This window comes from Ornithorhynchus anatinus, chromosome 8, assembly GCF_004115215.2.
Source record: "Ornithorhynchus anatinus isolate Pmale09 chromosome 8, mOrnAna1.pri.v4, whole genome shotgun sequence".
Lineage (NCBI taxonomy): Eukaryota > Metazoa > Chordata > Mammalia > Monotremata > Ornithorhynchidae > Ornithorhynchus > Ornithorhynchus anatinus.
In genome coordinates this window covers 63,216,836-63,242,427 of record NC_041735.1, presented here as the reverse complement: position 1 = coordinate 63,242,427, position 25,592 = coordinate 63,216,836, and the positions used below count along the sequence as shown (strand labels likewise).

General features: G+C 44.4%; 1 protein-coding gene across 1 annotated transcript; it reads right to left on the bottom strand.

Annotated features, from left to right (window-relative positions):
* Window positions 1–15,429: 15,429 nt before the first annotated feature.
* On the bottom strand, window positions 15,430–23,594 carry SOSTDC1 (sclerostin domain containing 1). Its single transcript, XM_029070196.2, has 3 exons — window positions 23,481–23,594; window positions 19,750–20,390; window positions 15,430–17,133 (listed from the first exon to the last, which is right to left on the bottom strand). The coding sequence occupies exons 2-3, from the start codon at window positions 19,952–19,954 to the stop codon at window positions 16,718–16,720; spliced, it is 621 nt and encodes a 206-aa protein (XP_028926029.1). The 5' UTR covers window positions 19,955–20,390; window positions 23,481–23,594; the 3' UTR covers window positions 15,430–16,717.
* Window positions 23,595–25,592: the final 1,998 nt, after the last annotated feature.

The window sequence follows — 25,592 nt, the reverse complement described above, 5'->3', positions numbered from 1 at the left end:
AGAGGGGAGCAGAGAGGGAGCAGAGGGAGCAGAGGGAAAAGGGGTAGCTCAATCTGGGAAGGCCTCTTGGAGGAGGTGAGACAAGGACTGTGTCCAACCCGATTTGCTTGTAGCCACCCCAGTGCTTAGAACAGTGCCTGGCACCACATAGTAAGCACTTAACAAATACTGTTATTATTATTATTATTACGTAGATCGTCTCTTTCATCTCTATTGTCTATTTGCAGCTTTATCTTCAGCACAGGAGGCTTAGCTCAAATGTCTCATCAGTGGTTTTAGTGTTAAGACAGTAGGAGCCCCACCCTCCAATAGACTGGCTTTTTTCTCACTCAGGCAATCGAGGCCAAATCAACCAATCAATCAATCGTATTTATTGGGCACTTACTTTGTGCATAGCCCTGTACTAAGTGCTTGGGAGAGTACAATATAAGAGACATATTCCCTGCTCACAACAAGCTTACAGTTTAGAGGCAAGGATGGCAAGGAGGTAAGGTGCCTCTTCAGTGGTGGGGTTGGGACCGTTGCTTACTCATCCTCAGGAGCTAATCCACTGTTAAGAAAATTTACAATATGTGAAGAAAGTGCTTTTGAGGGGGGTAGAAAATGCCAAAGAAAGAATCTCAACATGATATATGACCACGTTCAAGCCACTTACACCCTCTGCCTCCATGCTTCTGTTTGGGTCCTACTTTTTTATCCCTGGCTTCTAGTTTTATGGAAAAGGGGACCATAAAATGATAACAAAAAGGCTGGTTTAGAATGAGTCTAGCTGCTCTGGAAATACCCCAAACAGTAAGGGACTCAATCAGTTACATATGACACACAAGAGAAGTACAGCCTAGTGGAAAGAACGCGGCCTGGAGAGTCGGGGGACCTAGGTTGCAATCCTGGCTCCACCACTTGTCTGCTACGTGACCTTAGGCAAGTCACTTAACTTCTCTGTGCCTCAGTTACCTCATCTGTAAAATGGGGATTAAGATAGAGATCCCCAGCTGGGACATGGACCTTGTCCAACTTGATTAACTTGTATCTACCCAAACAGTACAGTGTCTGGCAAATAGTGAGCACTTAATCAATACCATTAAAATATATGTATGAGTTGAACAGATCATATTTGTTTCAAAGACTTGAGCATTAAAAGTTGGCAGAACCTTTCCGTGTTGAGTTTAATGTGTTATAAACTTGGTTTTTAAAAGAGCATCTGTTTCTGAATTATTGAATTGTAAAAAAAATTGCCTTTTTTTAGACCTTCATCTTTATTATCTTTTATACTTTAAAGGAGAACATGTTAAGCAGCTATCGGGCGTAAGTATTTGGTCGAAAGGATTCTGGAATTGTTAGGCCATGTCTTCTTCAATTTTGCTGTGTGATTTATTGTTTGTAGATTGCAAATTCATTAGATTGCAAACCTTTTGAGTGCAGGAACCATGTGTAATACGCCTGGAGCATTCTCTCAACTATTTAGTACACTGCTCTAAACACAGTAGGTACTTGGTAACTACTACTGATTCACCGATATTCTTTACACGTATTTTTGATAGTGTAAAATTAAACTCCATCAATTTAATCATTTGGTTGAAAAGAAAGAGATTAATAAAACATTCACCAAAAAGATACAAATGGATATTTTCAACTTTTCTTTGCCTTCTCATTTCTCCTCCACTTTGAAACGAGACACAATATGTCATTGTGAGGCGTACGTCGGAGTAAATTTCATGCCACTGCACTAAAATAATCTAACCTAAATCTCCACAACAGCAGTGCTGTGAAGTTAATGACAAGATAATGGAGAAAAAATATGTAATAATAACAACTGTTGAGTCTAGGAAAAAATGCTGTGGATCTTTAAAACGAGATGAAGAGATTTGCAGTGGGTACCTGGAAAGGTTATGTTTTAAACAAAACTATTTCACTTGCTTATCAAAGAAAACTCAGCAACTCATTTCTGTTGTCTGAAATGGGGAGTGACTATTCCCCTAGATTGCGGGGGAAGGAGAAGAAGCAGGGAAGGGGAGAGGTACAAGTCACTTCTTTCCTCTTCAATCATTTGTCAATCAATCATATTTCTTCATTCATTCATTCAATCGTATTTATTGCGTGCTTACTGTGTGCAGAGCACTATACTAAGCACTTGGAATGTTCAATTTGGGAACAGATAGAGACAATCCCTGCCCAACAACAGGCTTACAGTCTAAAGGAGCTCTTACAGTGTGCAGAACACTATACTCAAGTGTTAGGGAGAGTACAATATGGCAAAGTTGGGTGACACATTCCCTGCCCACAACGACTCTTCCTTTCATTCATTCATTCATTCAGTCAGTCAGTCAGTCATATTTATTGAAAGCTTACTGTGTGCAAAACCCTGTATTAAGCACTTGGGAGAGTACAATATAGCGACAGACACATTCCCTGCCCACGAAGAGCTCACAGTCTGCTTCCTTTATTCTTTCTCCGTCTTGTAATAAGAGAACGTGTGTCAGGTTTCTGCTGTCCCTTTCCTAGGATTTTAGTGCAGTGTATTGCACCAAGTGGAAAGTCAGTCAATACATTACTGCTGCTATTAATGCTCAAAAAACAAGCTGATGGCCCTTAGGAGCCCCGTCGTCTCCTACAAGAAAGCAGGGGGCAGGATTATCCCTTGCTATTCACTTTCTGTGCATAGACAAAGCCCAAAATGTGGGAAGAAGGGAGCCAATGTGCATTTCCCAGAATGATCTCTGGCCCCCACCTCCACCCATGCTTTTGGTGTACTCTTAGGTATACACTTAGCCTGCTCGTGCCCCCCAGTTAGCATCCCAGCAAATATGCCTAATGCTAATGGACAACCCCTGGTCTAGCGGATTTTCTTGCGACCTGCCTTAAGAAGTGTCGGAGGTGCAGTTCTTCTAACTTCTCAAGCGTCTGACTCCGGAGGTTCATTCACTTGCCTTCGATAAATCTGCCACTTTCCAAAAGAAGAGCCCTGGGTTGTGTCGACGTGACCCCATCAGAGCATTCTGTTTATAGCCAGAATAGTTACTTGGACCCAAGGGTAAAATCAAATAAGCCCACGCAACTGTGAAACAGTTCTGGCTTGGTAGTCTAGAGAGAGGAGCCAACAACTGAAGCTTCATCAGCACTTCTCCCGCTAATTAATTTGTGAACAGAAAAATCAATTTTTTCCCCTAATTACAAACAGGAAAAACAATGCAGAAATGAGCTCCAAACATGCTGCTGATGTAGATCAGGCTGAGGGAACCTCCAAGAGATCCAATGCTGATTGATCAGAAAAAAGATGAATTCCTTGGCTCAGCTCTGCTAAATTTCTTGGCTTGATCAATTTATGTCTGCATCTTGCCCACCGGCGAGTGATGTTATTTGTGTAACTCTCCGTGACCTACTCTGCTGTTTCAGATGGATTTCTTCTCCAGTTTCTGTGCTAAATATTCAGCAGCCAAAAACTAGAAATTCAAATAGCTCTTGGTCATTCAGGGGTAAATTCCTCAAGGCGAGATTATTCAGGCCTTTTTCTTCTGCTTCTTGTCCCTCTTGTCCCTCATTCATCAAAAGTCCCACTAGAGGGAAAGACAGAGGAAATGAAATTCAAATAGGGCCATTTTGTTATTGTCTGTTCAACTACGGTAGAAAGTGTGGTTGAGGGGGCCTGTTGAAGACATGAACTCTGCAGGGTCACAGTCTAGTTTGGGGTTTTTTTCCGGGGGGCAGGGGGAGGGTGTTTCTTTTGGCTTTGTTGTCAGTTTCTGTATTTCCAGGGACTAGGGGTTTGGGGACTGAGTATCTATATTGGTTCTTGAGGACAGGGATCATGTTGATTAATTCTATTAGAATTTACAAGCACTTAGTACAGTGCTCTGAACAGCCACCAAGGAGATTACAGAAATAAATTATAAGTAAGAGGAAGCAGTAGAGTAGAAAGGTGTGCACGTAAGTGCCGCAGGGGTGGTGGTGGGTGTGTGAGTGTGTGGGGAGGGGACGAAGGGTAGTGTTCGAGCACGTAGGTGATGCAGAAGTACTCTGCCACTTGTTTGCCGTATGACTTTGGGCAAATCACTGAAGTTCTCTGTTTCTCATGGCCTAGTGGATGAGAAGATGAAAAGCAGCATGGCCCAGTGGATAGAGCAAGGGCCTGGAGGTCCGAAGGACCTGGGTTCTAATCCCTGCTCCGCCACATATCTGCTGTATGACCTTGTGGAAGTCACTTAACTTCCCGGTGCCTCAGTTACCTCATCGGTAAAATGGGGATGGAGGCTGTGAGTCACATGAGGCACAGGGACTGTGTCCAACCTGATTTGCTTGTCTCCATCCTAGCACTTATACAGTGCCTGGCAGATCGTAAGCACTTAGCAAATGCCACAGTTATTAGTATTATAATCATTATTACTACCCCAGCGTTTAGAGCAGTGCCTGGATCATAGTAAGCACTTAACGAATACCATAAAAAGGTGCTGAATCAGTCAGTAGATCAACTGTATTTATTGAGGGCATTGTACTAAACGCTTGGGAGAATACAACATAACAATCTAACAGGCACATTCCCTGGCCACAATGGGCTTACAGCCTAGAGTGGCTCCCCCTTCACCTCCCCTCAGCTTAGCCCTCTTTTCTCCCCCTTTCCCTCTGCTCCTCCCCCCTCCCTTCCCCTTCCCTCAGCACTGTGCTCGACCCCTCAATTGTATATATTTTCATTACCTTATTTATTTTGTTAATGAGATGTACATCACCTTGATTCTATTTATTGCTATTGTTTTAATGAGATGTACATCACAATGATCCTATTTATTGCTATTGTTTTTGTCTGTCTCCCCCGATTAGACTGTAAGCCCATCAGTGGGCAGGGATCGTCTCTATCTGTTGCCTATTTGTACATTCCAAGCACTTAGTACAGTGCTCTGCACATAGGAAGCGCTCACTAAATACTATTGAATGAATGAATGAGTGAAAATGGGGCGGAGAGATGAGGCAAGGTAACAATAATAATAATGATGATTATGGTATTTGTTAAGCACTTACTACGTGCCAGGCACCGTACTAATCACTGGGTTGGATATAAGCGAATCGGGTTGGACACAGTCCCATTTGAGGCTCACGGTCTTGATCCCCATTTTACAGATGAGATAACTGAGGCCCAGAGGAGTAAAGCGACTTGCCCAAGATCACACAGCAGACAAGTGGAAGAGCCGGGATTAAAACCCTTGACCTTCTGACTCCCAGGCCCGTGCGCTATCCACTAAGCCATGCCGCTTCTCTTACAGTGAATAGATTGGTTTGAGAGGAGCAGAGTGAGCTGGGGTGTAGTGAGAGAGGAGAGAAGATGAGTAGGGAGGACCCTTATGACTTACTGAGGAGTAAGCGATTATTGATTTTAAATCTGTTTGATGAAGGCAAATAGAGCTAGTTATGATTATACCTCAAGGGGCTAAAATAATAAAAGGATAGGCTCTACATCTTGAGATGGGTTCTAAAATAATAATAATTCGTAGGTTTCCGTAACCGCCAAGTTTGAGTAAGATGGCCGCTAGTACTATCGATCCGGCGATTGGGGCTTCTACGTGAGCCTTGGGAAGTCATAAGTGAAAACCATATAGTGGTATTATTTATAACCAGAAAAGCTAGTATACAGATTAATCGTAGAAGATCATTGGATCAAGAATTGGATGGTGAATTAGGTGCTAATGTTAGAAATAAGCATGGAAACCATTGGTATCAAGAGTTTCTACTTGATGCAGGCATTTCTACTTGGACACATCACTGAAGGCTTTTAAAGAGTGCGAAGATGTGGGCAAAATGCTGTTTTAGACAGAGGTCCGTCTTAGATCCGCCCTTTCCTCTCCACCCAAACGGCTACCTTACTATTACGGGCTCTCGTTATATCCCGGCTAGACTACTGTGTCGGCCTTCTCTCTGACCTCCCTTCCTCCTCTCTCGCCCCGCTCCGGTCTGTTCTTCACTCCGCTGCCCGGCTCATCTTCCCGCAGAAACGATCTGGGCATGTCACTCCCCTTCTTAAACAACTCCAGTGGTTGCCTATCGACCTCCACACGAAACAAAAACTCCTCACTCTAGGCTTCGAGGCTCTCCATCACCTCGCCCCTTCCTACCTCTCCTCCCTTCTCTCTTTCTACCGCCCACCCCGCACGGTCCGCTCCTCTGCCGCCCACCTCCTCACCGTCCCTCGGTCTCGCCTATCCCTCCGTCGACCCCCGGGTCACGTCCTCCCACGGTCCCGGAACGCCCTCCCTCCTCACCTCCGCCAAACTGATTCTCTTTCCCTCTTCAAAACCCTACTTAAAAATCACCTCCTCCAAGAGGCCTTCCCAGACTGAGCTCCTCTTCCCCCTCTACTCCCTCTGCCATCCCCCCTTTACCTCTCCGTAGCTAAAGCCTCATTTTCCCCTTTTCCCTCTGCTCCTCCACCTCTCCCTTCCCATCCCCACAGCACTGTACTCGTCCGCTCGACTGTATATATTTTCGTCACCCTATTTATTTTGTTAATGAATTGTACATCGCCTCGATTCTATTTAGTTGCCATTGTTTTTACGAGACGTTCTTCCCCTTGACGCTGTTTAGTGCCATCGTTCTCGTCTGTCCGTCTCCCCCGATTAGACCGTAAGCCCGTCAAACGGCAGGGACTGTCTCTATCTGTTGCCGACTTGTTCATCCCAAGCGCTTAGTACAGTGCTCTGCACATAGTAAGCGCTCAATAAATACTATTGAATGAATGAATGAAAGGTAGCAGAGTGAAGTGTGGACTGGAGAGGGGAGAAACTGGAGAGGCGGAGATCAGCAAAGAGCCTGATACACGGATCGGGAGGAAGTGCCGTCTTTCGGCAGAGACGATGAAGGTGACCAGATGTCCCTGTGACCTAGTTGATACAGTCCAGGTCTGCGCATCAGAAGGACCTGGGTTCTAATCCTGGTCCTGTCCCTTATCTGCTCTTTGACCTTGGGTGAGTCACTTCACTTCTCTGGGCTTCAGTTACCTCATCTGTAAAATGGGGATTAAGACCGTGAACCTCATGTGGGATATGGACCGTGTCCAACCTGATTATCTTGTGTCTACCCCAGCTCCCAGTACAGTGCCTGGAGCCTAGTAAGCGCTTATCAGATACAATTTTAAAAATGGACAGTTTCCAAACAACAGCAGCGGATCGGCCAGTCTGAGACTGTGAGCTTGTTGTGGGCAGGGAACGTATCTGTTTATTGCTATATTGGACTCTCCCAAGTACTTAGTACAGTGCTCTGCACACAGTAAGAGCTCAAGAAATACGACTGATTCAATGAATGAATGAATGAATGAATGGCTACCAGGAGTGAGTTGGATCTCCTCGAGGAGAGAATCGGAAAGAGCCCGGGCTTGGGAGTCGGATGTCATGGGTTCGAATCCCATCTTTGCCACTTGTCAGCTGTGTGACTGTGGGCAAGTCACTTCACTTCTCTGGGCCTCAGTGACCTCATCTGTAAAATGGGGATTAAGACTGTGAGCCTCATGTGGGACAATCTGATTACCCTATATCTCCCCCAGCGCTTAGAACAGTGCTCTGCACATAGTAAGCGCTTAACAAATACCAACATTATTATTAAGGAACGCTGTGAGGACAGAAAACAGATTTGAATAGCAATAGGAGTTGAAAATGGCCAAAACATCAGTGTGGCACTACACATGCTGAGGGGTTATGGAGTGTCATTTACACTCAGTCACACCCACAAGCACAGATGGGATCTCACTGGCAGAAGCTCAGCTTTCTTGAATCCAAAGGAAAGCTGAATGAGAATAGCGATACTCCAGAAAGGACCAATTACTTTTTGACACACACATTTCCGCTCCAAATCCTTCAAAGGAACCTAGGAAAAGGAGTTACTTTCCCAGTCCATCCCCATTAAATGCACATGAAACTCAATTAAGCCTTTGAAATTGATGAATGACTTTTTGTTTCACTTCCCCAATTAAAGGTATTAGTACAATTGATGCTGTTGCAATAACTGGAGTGATCCACAAAACATGATTAAAACTTTCCATTCGTAGAGAACAGAAGACTTTCTGTCCTATGGTGAACCCTTTGCTCGAACCCCTTTTCAGTTATTTGTTTCCAATTTGTACGAAACTCTCGTTTCAATTATTTTTTTTAAATTCCACTTCAAAATTTTTGAAGCCTGTCTTCATAGAATACGTTTAAAGGATCTGAACTACATGAATGGTAAAATTTGAGTTCTAAAATGAAATCACATCTGCATCAGTAAAGATAAAATCCTGAAGAAGGTGTTTTCTTGAAACAGTTGGAGAAGCTTAATGAATTATTCATTCCTAGAGAATAAGTTATTCCTCGTTAATTTAATAGAATCGTGGGGATTAAAAAAACAGATCTACACCATACTGAACATGTGAGACCATATCCTATCTCTATAGATCTTCAAAGAAAAGATTCCACCACTCATAATCTTCATTTGTCAGTCAATCAGTAGTACTCTGCTGTATACTCCCAAATGCTCCATACGGTGTATTGCATAAACACTCAATTAATACTGTTTATTAGTTGGTTGGTTGACTGATTAGTATTTATTGGGCAGCTACTATGTGCAAATGGATATACTAAAGAGCTTGAGAGAGTACAATAGAATTAATAGACATGTTCTTACCCTCAAGGAATTTACAATCTAATCAATCGATCAAACAGTGTGTGCAGAGCACTGCACTAAGCGCTTGGGAGAGTACAATATAACAGACACATTCTCTGCCCATAGTAAACAGTAGGGGAGATAGATATTTCAGATCAATGCACACATAAATACATAAATGAATGAATGAATAAATAAAAGAATAAATAAATAATACATTACTCATAGTCCAGAATTTCTCTTTGTATCATCATTTTGTAAAGGAATCATGTGGCTCAGTGGAAAGAAGAGCCCGGGCCTGGGAGTCAGACGACCTGGGTTCTAATCCTGACTCTGCCAATTGCCCGCTATGTGACCTTGGGCAACTCATTAAACTTATCTAAGCCTCATTTTTCTTATCTTTAAAATGAATATGCAATGTCTGTTTTCCTTCCTACTTAGATTGTGAGTTCCATGCGAGATAGAGACATTGTCAAGTCTGATTGACTTGAATCTACCCCAGTGCTTAGAACAGTGCTTGGTACATAGTAAGTGCTTAACAAATGTAGTAACAATAATAGTGGAGTAGTGGAAATAGCCTGGGCCTGAGAGTCAGAAGGACATGGGTTCTAATCCCCGCTCTGCCACTTGTTTGCTTTGTGACCTTGGGGTAAAATGGGGATAGGGACGGTGAGCCCCATGTGAGACAAGGACTGTGTCCAATCTAATTTGTATCAGCCCTAGAGCTTATTAGAGTGCCTGGCATAAAGTAAGCATTTAACAAATAGCATAAAAAAAAATCTTTCCTCCAAACATTTTTAAAGTTCTCTAAAATGGCAAGGCTGAGAAATGGGCACAAATGATGCGACAGGTACTGATTAGGAATAAGCGATCGATCAGTGGTATTTATTGAGCACTTACTCGGTGCAGAGCACTGTACTAAGTGCTTGGGAGAGGACAATATAGTAGGAAGACATGATCCCTGCCTTCACGATCTTACAAATTTAGCAACCAAATATAGGGGCATGTACATTAAATGCTCCGAGGGTTGGGAAGGGTAAATACCAAGTGCTTAGAGGGAACAGACTCAAGTGCCTAGGTGATAGAGAAGGGAAGAAAAACGGGGTGGGGAAATGAGAGGTTAATCAGAGAAGGCTTCCTGGGGGAGAAAGCATCATCATCATCAATGATATGTAATAATAGTAATAATTGTAGTATTTATTAAATGCTTATTGTAAGTCAGTAAATCAGGTTGGACACTGTCAGTTCATTTATTTTATTATTTAATGTATTGAGCCCTTACCTTGTGCAGACACTATATGCCCCCACGATGAGCTTACAGTCTAGAGCAGGAGATAGACTTTTTTTTGTAGTATTTGTTAAGTGCTTACAAAGTAACAGGCACTGTACTAAGTGCTCGAGTAGATACAAGGTTGTCAGGTCGGACACAGTTCCTGTCCCACGTGGGGCTCGAGTCTTAATCCCCACTTTACAGATGAAGTACCTGAGGCTCTGCGAAGTGAAATGACGTGTCCAAGGTCACCCAGCACGTAGGTGGAAGAACTTAGATCCTCCTGACTTGCAGCCCGGTGCTCTCTCCCCTAGGCCATGCTCTTCCTTAGAAATAAATCTTTTATGATATAAAATCCATAGATACGATCTTAGTAAGGCTTTACGATGATGAGAACGGTGATCTGTCAGATCGGAGAGGGGAGGGAATTCCAGGAAGGAAGGAGGATGTTTGCAAGGGGTCAATGGCAGGTGAGGTGAGAGTGTGGGACAGTGACCAGCTTGGTATGAGAGAAGTGAGGTGTGTGGGGAAGAAGCCATTGGAAAGTGAATGGCTGAAGATGAAAGTCAACGAGGGGAGAAGGAAGGGGGAGAGTTTTCGATAAGGTACGTCAGAGGCACAGGTTGGGGGGGGTGAAGATTTTGAGAGAAGACGGGAGATCGCTTCTCGAGATACAGCCGGGAAAGATGGGAGAGTCAAAAAGGGGGCAGGAGGAGGAACAGCCTGAAGCAGAGCAGGGATTTTGAGCGATTTTGAAAAATCCCCAGAGGAGGGACAGCCTGAAGTGGAGCAGGGATCTTGAGCGATTTTGAAAAAACCCCAGAGGGAGAGAGAGCGTCGAGGGAGTGAAGATGGGAACCTAAAATAGAGCCTGGCAGCACTCCCGCAGTTCATTCATTCATTCGTTCATTCAATAGTATTCACTGAGCTCTCACTGGGAGCAAAGCACTGTACTAAGCACTTGGGAGAGTATAACTGATGCTTTTTGGTAAGCACTCACTATGTGTCAAGCACTATTCTAAGAAATGGGTTAGATACACGTTAATCAGGTCCGACATAGGCCCCGTTCCACATGGGGTTCACAGTCTAAGTTGGTAGACACAGGTGCCCTCAAGGAGCTTACGGATATCACAGAGACATGGAGTAAATGTGACTTCCTTGCCAGAAATCCTATTAGGATGTTTCTTGCTCTTAAGGACCTAATGTGGGAAGCAGCGTGGCTCAGTGGAAAGAGCCTGGGCTTCGGAGTCTGAGGTCATAATAATAATAATAATAATAATAATGTTGGTATTTGTTAAGCGCTTACTATGTGTAGAGCACTGTTCTAAGCGCTGGGGGAGATACAGGGTCATCGGGTTGTCCCACATGAGGCTCACAGTCAATCCCCATTTTACAGATGAGGTAACTGAGGCACAGAGAAGTGAAGTGTCTTGCCCACAGTCACACAGCTGACAGGTGGCAGAGCCGGGATTCAAACCCATGACCTCTGACTCCGAAGCCCGGGCTCTTGCCACTGAGCCACGCTGCTTCTCTAATGAGAAGTCAGGAGTTCGACTCCTGGTTCTGCCACTTGTCAGCTGTGTGAATGTGGGTAAGTCACTTCACTTCTCTGTGCCTCAGTTACCTCATCTGGAAAATGGGGATTAACTGTGAGCCTCACGTGGGACGACTTGATTACCCTGTATCTACCCCAGTGCTTAGAAGAGTGCTCTGCACATAGCGCTTAACAAATACCAACATTATTATTATTATTATTAATGGTCAAATGGGAGATGTAGACAAAAAATATTTTCAAATAATGGGAGCAGTAGGAAAAGGAGAAGCAGCATGGCCCATTGGGTAATGGATAGAGCACCTGGGTTCTAATCCCAGCTCTGCCCCTTGTCTGCTGTGTGACCTTAGTCAGGTCACTTCACTTCTCTGAGAGAATTCTCTTGAAGAGGCAGCGTGGCTCAGAGGAAAGAGCCCGGGCTTGGGAGTCAGAGGTCATGGGTTCGAATCCCGGCTCTGCCACTTGTCAAGCTGTGTGACTGTGGGCAAGTCACTTCACTTCTCTGTGCCTCAGGTCCCTCATCTGGAAAATGGGGATGAAGACTGTGAGCCCCATGTGGGACATCCTGATTCCCCTGTGTCTACCCCAGCGCTTAGAACAGTGCTCGGCACATAATAAGCGCTTAACAAATACCAGCATAATAATAATAATTCTCTGTGCCTCAGTTACTTCACTGACAAAATGGGGATTTTCAATGTGTCTCATGTGGGATGTGGATTGTATACAACCTTGTGTCTACCCCGGGCTTATCTTCAGTACTTGGTTCACAGAAAGCATTTAACAAATACCGTAAAAGAAAAAAAGAGTGGGCTACTTCGATAACGGGAGGAAGTAGCCCACAGGGCTGGCTTCAGATAGTAAAGGAGATGAGAGTGGCTTGGTTGCGGTTCCCACTCCCCAGTGTTCTGGATTTGGCATCTGACCTACCCTATCTATCTTCCCAGAACCCACTGGAGGCCATGACCAGAGCAAATATGGCTCCAGATATTTCAAATCAGCCAGTGCAATTTGCATTGACAGATACGTCTTTGTAAATCTGCGGGTCTAGGATATAAAATGCTAAGTCCAAGCCTAAAGGAAACCATCACATAACCACTTGGGTATTCACATTCCCTTCTAAGACTTATGTACCTATCTTTATATTCTCCTACTTCCTCCTCTCCGTAATTTATTTTAGCGTCCGTCTCCCCGACTAGACTGTTAACTCTTTGAGAGCCGGAGCTAAGTCTGTTAACTTTATTGTACTCTCCCAAGCCTCTTGGAGTCACACCTGAAGAGTTTCCAGTAGGCTACCAGTCTCGACTATGGGAGGGAGAGTCAAGCAGAGGCTTACCCATTCCACTTGGCCTAGCTTGGCCAGTGGCTAGCGAGTGGCAGGCCATCGGCTACAAGTCAAAACTCACCCGTGCTGGGCAGCAGCGGCACGGGAGGGAGTCGAGGGTGGATACTCAAGTTTACTGTGCGGAAGGAGACAATTTGCCACTTCCAGATTTGCCACTTCCAGATTTTTACCAAGAAAACTCTATAGATCTACAACGGGAACGATTGCAGATAGAAAGTAGGGCATTCTGGGAGAGATGTGCCCGTGGTGTCGCTATGGGTCGGAAACGACTCCACTTCATAAGACGGCAGGACTCTCCCAAGAGCTCTGTAGTGTTCTGTACATAGTAGTCACTCAATAGATACTAATGTATGTAGGATATACATTTAAATTTTAGTAACAATTGAAAGGGCAAATCTTTCTTTTTGCTTCTTGAGAATACCAAGGATCACCGCACTCTCTCTAGCACTATGGAAGGATGGATGACATTGTGTGGTCCAATAAAATTTTAATGCAACGGTTTTAACGAATAAGCTCAGAATGCAGCATCACATAAAGTCAATGTAAAAATATTTTGGTGATGATACTATGCCCATCTGTTCTCTAAATTCACCCCCTCAAAATCTAAGCCTATTTCCTCTCAACTCCTAAATGCTCCCTTTCTCTCTTCTCCCCCACCTCTGCTATTTTGAGCCTCTCACTCTCTGATTGAAGAGCAGCATGGCCTGAGAAGCAGCGTGGCTCAGTGGAAAGAGCACGGGCTTTGGAGTCAGAGGTCATGGGTTCGAATCCTGGCCCAGCCACTTGTCAGCTGTGTGACTTTGGGCAAGTCACTTCACTTCTCGGTGCCTCAGTTACCTCATCTGTAAAATGGGGATTAAGACTGTGAGCCCCACATGGGACAACCTCATTCCCCTCTGTCTCCCCCAGCGCTTAGAACAGTGCTCGGCACATAGTAAGCGCTTAACAAATACCCACATTATTATTAATAGCCCGAACACAAGTCAGAGAACCCGGGATCTAGTTCCAGTTCTGCCACTTGCCTGCTGTGTGACCTTGGGCAAGTCACATAACTTCTCTGAGCCTCAATTTCCTCTTCTGCAAAATGGGGATTCAGTATCTGTTCTACCTCCTATTTAGATAACGAGCTCCAGGGGGAACAGGGACCAGATCCAATCTAATTATATCTACTCCAGGGTTTAGTTCAGTGCTTGGCACATAATAAGCATTTAACAAACACAAATGCCATTGTGATTAAGGTGATGATTCCTTACCTTTGCCCTTCAAGCATGGTCAAGTCTTTCCCACATGAAAAAAAACCGTCTCTCAACCCTTCAGCTCCCTGCAGCTATTATACTACACCCCGGCTCCCAGTTCTGTCCAAACTCCTGGATCAGGTTATATTTATCCAGTGCCTCTTTGTTTATGTTTAGTTATTTGTGTATGCATTTATATTAGTGACTGCCTCCCCCTTTAGACTGTAAGCTCCTTGTGGGAAGGGAATGTGTTCAACAACTCTGTTTTTCTGCACTTTCCCATGCACTAGTACAGTGTTCTGCACACAGTAAGTGTTCAATAAATATGATTGATCGATTGTCTACATTTCTTCTCAACCAACTATATTCCTATATAAAGCCTACAATAAGGCTTTTTGACTCCTTCCACTCCACCAAGGCTGCGCCTTTCATTCACTGAGCGCTTACTGTGAACAAAGCACTGTACTCAATGCTTGGGAGAGTATTGTACAAAAAATAAACAGAAACATTCGCTGCCCATGCCTTCTAAGGTCACCAGTGACTTAAAACATCCATAAATAAAACTGCTAAGACACATATCCAAGCACTTTTTCCCACCCCTCCTTCGTTCCTTCATTCAAATATATTTATTGAGTGCTTACTGTGTGCAGAGCACTGTACTAAGTGCTTAGGAAAGTACAATAATAATCAGAAATGTTCCCTGCCCACACGAGCTTACAGTCTAGAGGGAGGAAGACAGACATTAATATAAATAAATAAATTACAGACATGCACATAAGTGCTGCGGGGCTGGGAGTGGGCATGAACAAAGGCGGCACAAAAGGGAGTGCGAGAAGAGGAAATGAGGGCTTAGGGAAGAGAGGAGATTTGCCTTCAGTAAGACTTTGAAAGGGGGGAGAGTAATTGTCTATCAAATTTGAGGAGGGAAGGCATTCCAGGACAGAGGCAGGATGTTGGCGAGGGGTCGGCGGGGAGATGGATGAGAAAGAGGCACAGTGAGAAGGTTAGCAGTAGAGGAGCCAAGTGTGTGGGCTGGGTTGTAGTGTGAGAGAAATGAGGTGAGGTAGGAGGGGGCAAGGTGATGGACTGGTTTAAGCCAGGGATGAGGACTTGTTGTTTCATGTGGAGGTGGATGGGCAACCCGTGGAGTTTCCTGAGGAGGGGGAAACATCCCACATTACCTTGTATTTTCATAGATTTCAGTGTAAGAGTCAGAACCACCAAACAACACCCCCGCCACCCCATTCTGTGGATGGGTAAAAAGGTAAATCTGAAACTTTAATAGAATTTTAAATTACCAGATGGTAGGGGATTAGTTATATAAGATGGCTTCATGTTTCGGGAATATGAACGTCAATCTGGACCCTTCAAACACATTCAACTCTAGTCATGCAAACTTTCTCCAAGCCCCAAGTCCTATGAAAGGCTGCTCACTTTTTATTATAGAAATGGCTGCCAAAACATCAATAGAACTCACTGAAAACCAAGTAAGCTTCCTTATTTGCAAGATTATGTGGGATAATTCACGCAAACTCATGCATTTTCTTACATGTTGGAACCAAGAACAATAACTCATTGTGCAGTGTTTATTTTTCTTAAAAGAAACTGATGAAGTCAAAAGTCTTCAGACATACCTTTGGATTGCACAGATTAAACAACAACAAAAAAGAATATAATGTAGCTTTTACAAAGCATTTTTTAAAAAGCTTTCTCACTGATAAAAAATATCCAAGCTGTTGATAAGGTTCACGATGAAAAATATATATATATATATATATATAACAAGAAGACTAAAACATTTATTTTACATATCTACAGGATGCATATTCAATTTCAGGTCAACGTTAAATCATAGGAAAATATTTAGTTACATGAAAAGATACAAAAAAAGAACATTTAGAAAAACCACATGTAAAAGCTCATTAAATAATTACATTGACAAATAAATAGTTTATTCAGATTTACTTTTCAGCTGCTGCCATGCATCTCGGGAATACTGGGATATGCACATGAGCACCGTCATGCAAGAAAACATTCTTTCGTACTAAGAAACCGTTCCGTGAATGTGGGCTTTGTTTTGGGAAGGCGTAGAAAGTTCTCTAAACGGAAAATAAACTATTGGCCGAGGATCTGTTCGTTTAATCGATCAATAGTATTTATTGGATGCTTATTATGTGCAGACCACCGTACTAAGGGTTTTGGGAGTGTACAATATAACCGAATTGGCAGTCACGATCCCCACCCTCAAGGAGCTTACAGTTTCGTGGCAGGACTCCTGTCTCCTGTCGAGCTTTAGTCTAGTCTAGTTACAGTCTAGTCTGTTCCCATAAAGATTCACAGAAGAGCACCTTTCTGAAAAATCAAACTTCAGTGAAAATTCATGGCAATGACCGGTTTGCTCCATCTGAGTTATCGGAAAGGAGGAACTAGTCTTCCCAGACTTGCGTCGGTCCCTAACTGTGTGATGTGGGTGTGGTTTAAAGGCAGGTAGCACGTGTGGGTATCCCCATCTTGAAAATCTGAAAGGGAAAACAAAATTCCTCAAGAAAGTCCCGAAAGATATGAGGACCCTCTCAAGTTTGGTCAAAGCAAGAAGCGTATATTTTCAAATGAGAAAACCGCAACGGACGACTTAGTCTTTTAAGCGGTCGGACCCGGTTAAAAGCGGACGGTTACTGATCAGTTCGTCTCTGATAGTCTGGTTTCTAACTCATGCTGTGCTTGCTGGATTTGCTGGCTCTTTTCCGCTCTTTGTGGTGCTGGCCCGGCTTGGCGGGTGAAACCCCCTCGAAGTTGTGGCTGGACTCGTTGTGCTGTCGGGTGTATCTTTTGCACTTGCAGGCCGTGACCATGGTGATCTTGTAGGTGCGCGTGCTTCCGTCTTGGCACTGGAGCTGGATCCGCTGGGTGCGAGTCTTGTCGTTGACGCACCTCCACTCCTGGGAGCTCCTCCTGCTCCAGTATTTGGTCCCGTAGCCCCCGCCGATCCAGTTGGGAAGGACGGGCAGAGGCAGACACTCCCCGGCGCACACCAGCTCCTTCAAAGGGTTAATGCTGGTGCACTGACCATCTGAAATGTACTTGGTGGATCGCAGCTCCCGGCAGCCCACTTGAACCCGATCTGGGAAAAGGAGAGAAGAGGAAATGGTCAAAAGAAAAGCCGGGAGGAAACGGTGACCCCATCAGACTCTTTCTTTTGTTTAACGACAGTGGGGTCGCGAAGGTATTTCCTGAGAGCCTGTACCCTCCAGAGGGCTGGTGACTTTCACAGGAGGAAAATTCATTTGTGGGGGGGACGATAGGTCTTACCTATGGCTGATACCATGATGGACGGCTTAACAATTTATGCCTTCGCCATGGAAAGAAAGGTTAGTCATCCATTTCCCCGTATTCTGAAGCGTCCTGCAGGAACACCCTTAAAGATACTTCCATTTTCCCACAGATGTCATACATAGACTATGAATGCAAGTGTTTTTTGTCAAATCACGTGATTTAAGGAATCTGGCTTGGCAATCTGAAAATCCTTCAATATTCTGCATGTGTGCATTTCATTATTATTATTATTATTATTATTAATAATAATTGTATTTATTGAGCGCTTACTGTGTGCAAATAACTGTACTAAGTGCTTGGGACAACATGTGATTTGTGATTTTTTTCCTCCATTCAATGTTTAAATTGGAAATCAGGATACTTATATTCACAACACTCACACACACACACACACACACACACCACACACACCACACACACACACTCACACACATAGGCATATTGGTTTCTACTGTAAATCAATATCAATTTCCAAATTCCTCTTTGGCAACCAAGAATTTTTTTTTTTTTAAATGAAAAAAATGTAAATTGCAATTCAGTCGACAGAGAGAGAGAATCAAAAAGACCCAAACCACGAAACCTAAGCAATGGTTGCCATAACAACAATGCTAGGTTCCCAAATGGACTTTACGGTAGAAAAAAGGTATAAACTTGTTGACTGACAGAACGTGATTGCTTGGACATTGATTATGGTCCTGAAGAACCTTTAGCCCAGTGGGGTTTTATTATTATTATTTTTTTTAATGTGATGTGTGTGTTAGATAATTGGCTGTTTCTTTGGTATGTGCCTTAGGGAGTTAAGGTAAAAAAACAAACTCTGGAATTACTTGAAGTCACTGTAAGCATTACTTTGGTATCTAAATTTAAGGAGTTGCTTTTTATACCCAGAAAGAGAAACTGTCTCTTTTGAATAGAAACATACACTCGAGGAGGATATTGAAGCAAGAATTTAAAAGGATAAAGAACTTCGAAAGGAAACCCACCCTTAAGTTCCTGCTGAAAATGGCCAAAGCCAGCCAACTTTGATAAGAGTGATTTACCTGCATTTGCCTTCTCCACCATCACTACTTTCAAGGTCGGAGCTAGAGCCTTGAGGGGAAATAAGATCAGGGTGAAGTCACTCCTCTCCAGATTATTATCTAGGGATGGACTACCTTCCTGGTCTGTTTGATTTGTCTTAATGATTCCGAGTCGGGCTTACCTCCCTGCAGCTGTCTGAGGAATGTGCCTGAAAGCAGCTGATCACGATTCGAAAATGCCTTTCCTTTTGTTGTTGTGTACATATAAGCACAGCATTTTTGCAGTGACAGTTCATTGACAATGAATACCCTCTGTATTACGCAGTAATCTTATAATAATCAGATATTTCCTGTGCACTTAAAACCACCCATATTCAGGAAAGCTGACACGCCTTATTTTCTGTTGAAAGACGCTACAGTCACTTTCGCCTCCACTTTCCAGGGGCAAAGTTACCTTACTTTCTGACTGGAGTGGAGGAGGAGGAGCCTTGGGTCTCGATATTAATTTTCTCTATGCTACCCTGCCCTGCCTCTTTAAAAGCAAAATGTAACGAGCTAATTTTCTTCAGAGAAAGGTGCTGACTTTCGGGAGAAATCACATAGCCCTTAAGTGAAGAATCGGATTATTTTTCATAGCGAGTAGCCACATCAAACCAAAAGGCAAAGAACAGCAGACTTATCAAGAAATAAAAGTTCCCTATTAATCAGAAAGGTCTGCATTTTCAGTCCTCAGTTTGGGAACTCTATTGAATCAAGAAAGATGAGTCAATATTTCAACAAAATGTGTCATTTTTCCATTTTCTTTGTTTTTTTTTTCCAAATTTCTCTCATTCACCTATCAAAGACTCTGAGGAATCAGATCCTTGCTATTATGTGGTGGAGAAATCTATTAGGGAACTCCCAGGTGCTAGGACTGATCATTCTAGCTAAAACAGTGGTCGTTTTTTGCAGTTTGTCAGTGCTCCTTCCTGTGCATTTCCTGAGGCTTATTAAAAGTATCATTTTGTCCCCAGGCTGAATAGCTTATGCAAAGTAGAAAAAAGTAAATGAAAATGATTTGGAACAAAATTTGGGGAAAAAAAAAATCCTGATTTGCATGAATTTAAGGAAAAAAAGCCCATTTTCTCATCCGGGAGATGTTGATATTTTTGTAAATGCAATAGAATTATACCCTATGTCGGTTATATCCAATCACCACTCGATAGCCCACTGTGCAATCATCACCTAAGCAAATTATGCTAATCTACAAATATGTACGCTTAGTCCAAGCTATTCTTTCTCCTCCAAATCGGACCCCCCAAAAGAGGAAAAGGTGGTCTAGGTTAGTTAGCAAGAAAACAGTCCCGAGGAATATAGGACTCGCCTTACAAAATCAACACACTTACTGTTCCGATCTAATCCGGAGTTACTGAAATGTCTGCCTCCATTTCTGGCTTGATTCAGTGTGCTGTTGCTGCTAGGATTCGCCGGAACAGGTTTAACCACATGAGAATACAGAATTTCTGTGGCATCGTTCTTAAAAGCCAAGCAGCTTTTCATCAGGAAGCAGGCGAGGAGGACGAGATAGAAGTGGATGACAGGAAGGATCATCGTGAGTTATACGCTTGAACGAAGAGCTCGTTAGATCCCTCTCCTCTGCTCCTTCGCTGCGACTGGGAAATTTCTCCCGAAGCTTTCCTTTATATATTGGCGGAGGTTTGGCGTTCATTCAGGTGTAAAGTTGTGGGGAGCTTCAAGAATGAAAACACACAGAGGGGGTGGGCTCCCTGCGTGACCCTGCACAGGAATTTTACCAATAGAAAAGGAGTCTGCAATAAAGGAGGGGCTTGCTCTTCCACATCGCCTGAAATTTCAGAGTCGGACTCGGTCGGAGGTCTCGGGAGCTGAAGCAGGCCGACACAGGACAGTTGGAGCTGCGGGCTCTTCCCTTGGCCATTTCCCCGGCCTTCATTTGAATGAAAATGTCCCGCTCGGTGACCGGTTGGACAGTCCATCCCTTGCAGAACTGTATTAGGGCTCTGGAAACCTGAAAGGGTGTGGGGGCAGGGAGGTAGAAGAGGTGGAATACCTTTTGGGGCTCCATAGTCCCAAGACTCAGATGTGCCTGTCGAAGTGCTATAAAACGTACGTGCAAGACCCGTTAGTTAAACATCCTCGGCTCATTGAAGCAAACTGAACTCTGCAAAAGTGCAATTTACCCAGTTTTTAAGAGCCCCCCCCGATACATGTAGGTGATGTAGGTTCGAGGTACGTGGGCAAACTGCTCTGCTAGGGTAACGCAACCATCTCACTACAGGAAAGACTGGCTCTAATTCAGGATATTAACCAGGATCACATTGGCACTCTGGCTCTGTAGAATGCAGTGCGAACACTGATTAATCTTTCCCAATTCCGTTCGGACCAATGGGAGTCTGTGGAGAGGCATCCCCATGGTTCTAACACAAGCCACTCCTGCAAGTTTTTGTGCACTCAATCACCTTTCCCTCTCCTCTTCCCCCCATGCTCCCTCCTCTGCTCCCTTTATTCATCCCCCCGCCCCCTCCCCCCCCCTGCACTTACGTACATATCTGTCATTTTATTTCTTTCTATTAATGTCTGTCTCCCCCTCCAGACTGTAAGCTTGCTGTGGCCTGGGAATGTGTCTGTTCAATTGTTCTCTCCCAAGCGCTTAGTATAATGCTCTGCACACAGTAAGAGCTCAGTAAATTTGATTGAGTGACTGACTGACTGTAGATAAGCAGCATCGGTGCACTCGCCATGCATAATCAAACACTCCACTGATTATTTCCTCTGCTGCCTGCTTAAAGAGTCCACGACTTGCCTCCCAATTGTGGAAAAGACGGTCAAGGGATTTATGCTCAGCAACCTTCCTCTCCTCCTTCAATCGATGGCATTTATTGAACGCTCACTGTGTGTGGAGTATTGTATTAAATTCCCGGTGCGCAGGGAATGCGTCTACCAACTCTGTTGTATTGTACCCTCCATGTGTTTATTCAATGCTCTGCATTCATTCTTTCATTCATTCATTCAATTAAATCATATTTATTGAGCTCTTTACTGTGTGCAGAGCACTTGGGAGAGTACAGTACAACCATAAACAGACATGTTCTCTGCCCACAACGAATTTACAGTCTAGAGGGAGTGCGACAGACATTAATATAAATAAACAAATTACAGAAATGTACAAAAGTGCTGTGAGGCTGGGAGGGGGGAAGAACAAAGGAAGCAAGTCAGGGCAACGTAGAAGGGAGTGGGAGAAGAGGAAGCGGGGGAGGGCCTCTTGGAGGAGATGTGTCTTCATTAGGCTTTGAAGGGAGGGAGAGTAATTGTAGGATTTGAGGAGGGATGGTGTTCTGGGACAGAGGCAGGACATGGGCCAGGGGTTGGTGGTGAGATAGGAGAGATGGAGGCATAGTGACAAGGTTATCATTAGAGGAGTGAAGTGTGTGGGTTGAGTCTGAGTAGAAGAGTAGCGAGGTGAGGTAGGAGGGGACCAGGTGATGGAATGCTTAAAGGCCAGTGGTGAGGAGTTTTTGTTTGATATGGAGGTGTATGGGGAACCACTGGAGTTTTTTGAGGAGTGGGGAAACCCGTCCTGAATGTTTTTGTAGAAAAATGATCTGGGCAGCAGAGTGAGGTATGGACTGGAGTGGGTAGAGACCGGAGGCTGGGAGGTCAGCAAGGAGGCTGATGCAGTCATCCAGGTGGGATAGGGTGAGTGAGTGCACTAACATGGAGGCAGTTTGAATGCAGAGCAAAGAGTGGATTTTAGTGATATTGTGAAGGTGGGATTGACAGGATTTGATGATGGATTGAATATGTGTTTTGGATGAGAGAGGAGTATATATCTATGATTCCACTTATCTATTTTGATGGTATTATTGCCTGAAAACTTGTTTTGTTTTGCTGTCTGTCTCCCCCTTTTAGACTGTGAGTTCATTGTTGGGCAGGGATTGTCTCTATCTGTTGCCCAATTGTACATTCCAAGAGCTTAGTACAGTGTTCTGCACACAGTAAGCGCTAAATAAATACGATTGAATGAATGAACGAATGAGTCGAGGATAACGCCAAGGCTATGGGCTTGTGAGACAGGAAGAATGGAGATGCCCTTTACAGTGATGGCAAGTCCAAGGGGGAAAACAGGATTTGGGTGGGAAGATAAGGAGTTCTGGTTTGGGACACGTTAAGCTTGAGGTGACATGAGGATATCCAAATAGAGATGTCTTGAAGGCAGGAGGAAATGTGAGACTGCAGAGATAGCGAGAGATCAGGTCTGGAGATGGAGATTTGGGAATCATCCGCATAGAGGTATTAGTTGAAGCCATGGGAGCAAATGAATTCTCCAAGGGACCGGGTGTAGATGGAGAACAGAAGTTCAATAAATACAACTGATTGATGGATGGATTAAACCCTAAAACTCCCATCAGTTGACAATACATTCCAGCTGCAACAATCTCCTGGGCATCACATTTGTTTTCTGAGTCCCCTCTGAGTCTGTTAGGATGGGACCAATTCCAAGCTTGGCATTTTAATTCCTTTTTCTTTTTTTCCACTTCTCCCGTGCCCTGGGGCCTGGCTGTACTGAATTAAGGCACATAACCCTGACTTTCTGTATTTTTTTCAAATTAGAGCATCAATTTAATGCACAGTTAGAGTACAGCTGGGGCCTAGACACGATCTTTTCTTTTTCATGTTTTTATAAAGGGTCTATTCTATCTACATATCTATTTTAGAGGGATGCTTGAGAACCAAATGAGGTTAAAAAAAAGTGAAAATGCTTTGGAAAAATAATATTATCCCTGCTTAATAGATGGGGAAACCGAGGTGCAGAGAGTTGAAACTAACTTGCCTAAGATTAGCCAGCAGGCTAAAGGCCGAGCTGGGGCTAGGACTCAGGCCCTCTGACTCTCCGTAGACAATTGATCTTTCCGCTACTTCACGCCCCTCTCCAGATCTGATCCTCTCAGACCTCCATGAGTGATGATGATGACGGTGTTTGTTAAGCGCCTACTATGTGCCAAGCCCTGTCGCCACCAGACAACCACACGACTTCATCCTGTACCTGTCACCCCGTCCCCCTCCAAACGTAGTTCCCTGGGTTCTGCTCCCAGCATACCTTGGGCACCACCATTCGGGGACGGAAGATGCAGCTGAGCGTTCATCAGACTTCTCTCTCCACCAGATGGCATCAAGACTCCTCTGGAATCAATCGATCAGCCAAAGGTATTTATTGAGCGCTCCTTACAGTGTGTGGAGCATTGAACTAAAGCGCTTGGGAGAACACAATGCAGTAGAGTTGGTAGAGTTGGTGGTCCTGCCCACAGGAGCTTACAGTCTAGAAGGGGAGAAAGACATTAATATGAATAAATACATTTAGGATTTGTTCATAAGTGCCGTGGAGCTGTGTCGGGTGGATATCGGGTGCTTAAAGATCCAAGGGCATAGATGACGCAGATGGGAGAAGTAGGAGGGAAAGAGGACCTAATCAGGGAAGGCCTCGTGGAAAAAACTGTGATTTGAATAAGGCTCTGAAGGTGGGAGAGGGCGTAAGTGGAGGGGGAAGGCGTTCCGGGCCCAAGGGAGGACATAGGCAAGGGGGTGGCGGTGAGATAGACGAGACTGAGGTACAGTGAGTAAGGTGACATTAGAGGAGAGAAGTGTGCAGACTGGGTTGTAGTAAGAAATCGGTGCTCGTCGTGGCCAGGGAATGTGTCTGCTTATTGTTCTAATGTACTCTCCCAAGCGCTTAGTACAGTGCTCTGCAAACAGTAAGTGCTCAATAAATTCAACTGAATGTATGAATGAATGAAGGAGGGTGCAAGTGATTGATCACGGCTCTTCTCCTCCTCCTCTCCCAGCAAGCTGCCTCCCGGAACCCGTACTGACTTTGCATCACCGACTGCAACTGACTGCCCTACGCCATCCTGACGGAAAAGAGAAAAGCAGCCCTGGTCTGGCATCGCCTCCGCAAAACCTCACTCAATCAAATGTATTTAATGAGCTCTTACTGGGCGCAGAGCACCGTACTAAGTAAGTGCCAGGGAGAGGACAATAAAACAATATAACGGCCGCCTTCCCTGCCCACCACGAGCTTATGTCTAGAGGGGACTAGAAGGCTGTGGCGGCTGGTGGTCGCGGGGGCGACTGTGGATTCTAAGCTGCGGGGAGTCTGAAGTTCTGCTCCTCTAGTAACAGTTCCCTACTGATCTGTGTTTTTGCCTTTATGTCGTTTTAATGGGTCTGTTGCCTGTGCTCTGTCCCTCTTTTTACTCTTAGATTGTGAGCTGGCCGAGGGACAGGCACCATGCTTATTCCCTCCCTGTCCATTCTTTCACAGCTCTTAGTACAGTTAGGGAAGCAGCGTGGCTCAGTGGAAAGAGCCTGGGCTTCGGAGTCAGAGGTCATGGGTTCGAACCCGACTCTGCCACTTGTCAGCTGTGTGACTGTGGGCAAGTCACTTAACTCTCTGTGCCTCAGTTACCTCATCTGTAAAATGGGGATTAACTGTGAGCCTCACGTGGGACGACCTGATTATCCGGTATCACCCCCAGCGCTTAGAACAGTGCTCTGCACAGAGTAAGCGCTTAACAAATACCAATATTATTATTACAGTGTTCTGCACATGCTTAGAGAAGCAGCGTGACTTAGTGGAAAGAGCACGGACTTGGGAGTCAGAGGTCATATGTTCTAATCCCACCTCCGCCATTTGTCAGCTACGTGATTTTGGGCAAGTCACTTAACTTCTCTGTGCCTCAGTTACCTCATCTGTAAAATGGGGATGAAGACTGTGAGCCTCACCTGGGACAATCTGATAACCTTGTATCTCCCCCAGCACTTAGAAAAGTGCTTGGCACATAGTAAGTGCTTAACAAATTCCCATCATCATCATCATCATCATCATACAGTAAGTACTTAATAAATGTCAATACTACTGCATTGCCTCCTTGTTGGCAACTGCAGATGAAGACCTAGAATGACTCTCCCACTCTCCAGTGTTCCCTCTGGACCCCCAGCCCCATAGCCCCGTTCCCTGAAACTTCCCCTTTTCCATGCAACGGTCCGGTGAGAACTTCACTGTCCTTTCCCAATGACCCCCTTTCCCTTTTCCCCTTCCCTCCTTCCTGAGGCCCAGCCTGACAGAAATGGAAGCCATATCCAGGAAAGTGCTCCTTCCCAATAAAAACGTGCGATCTCACCTCTGGGTTGAGTTAAACCACAATCCTCGTCT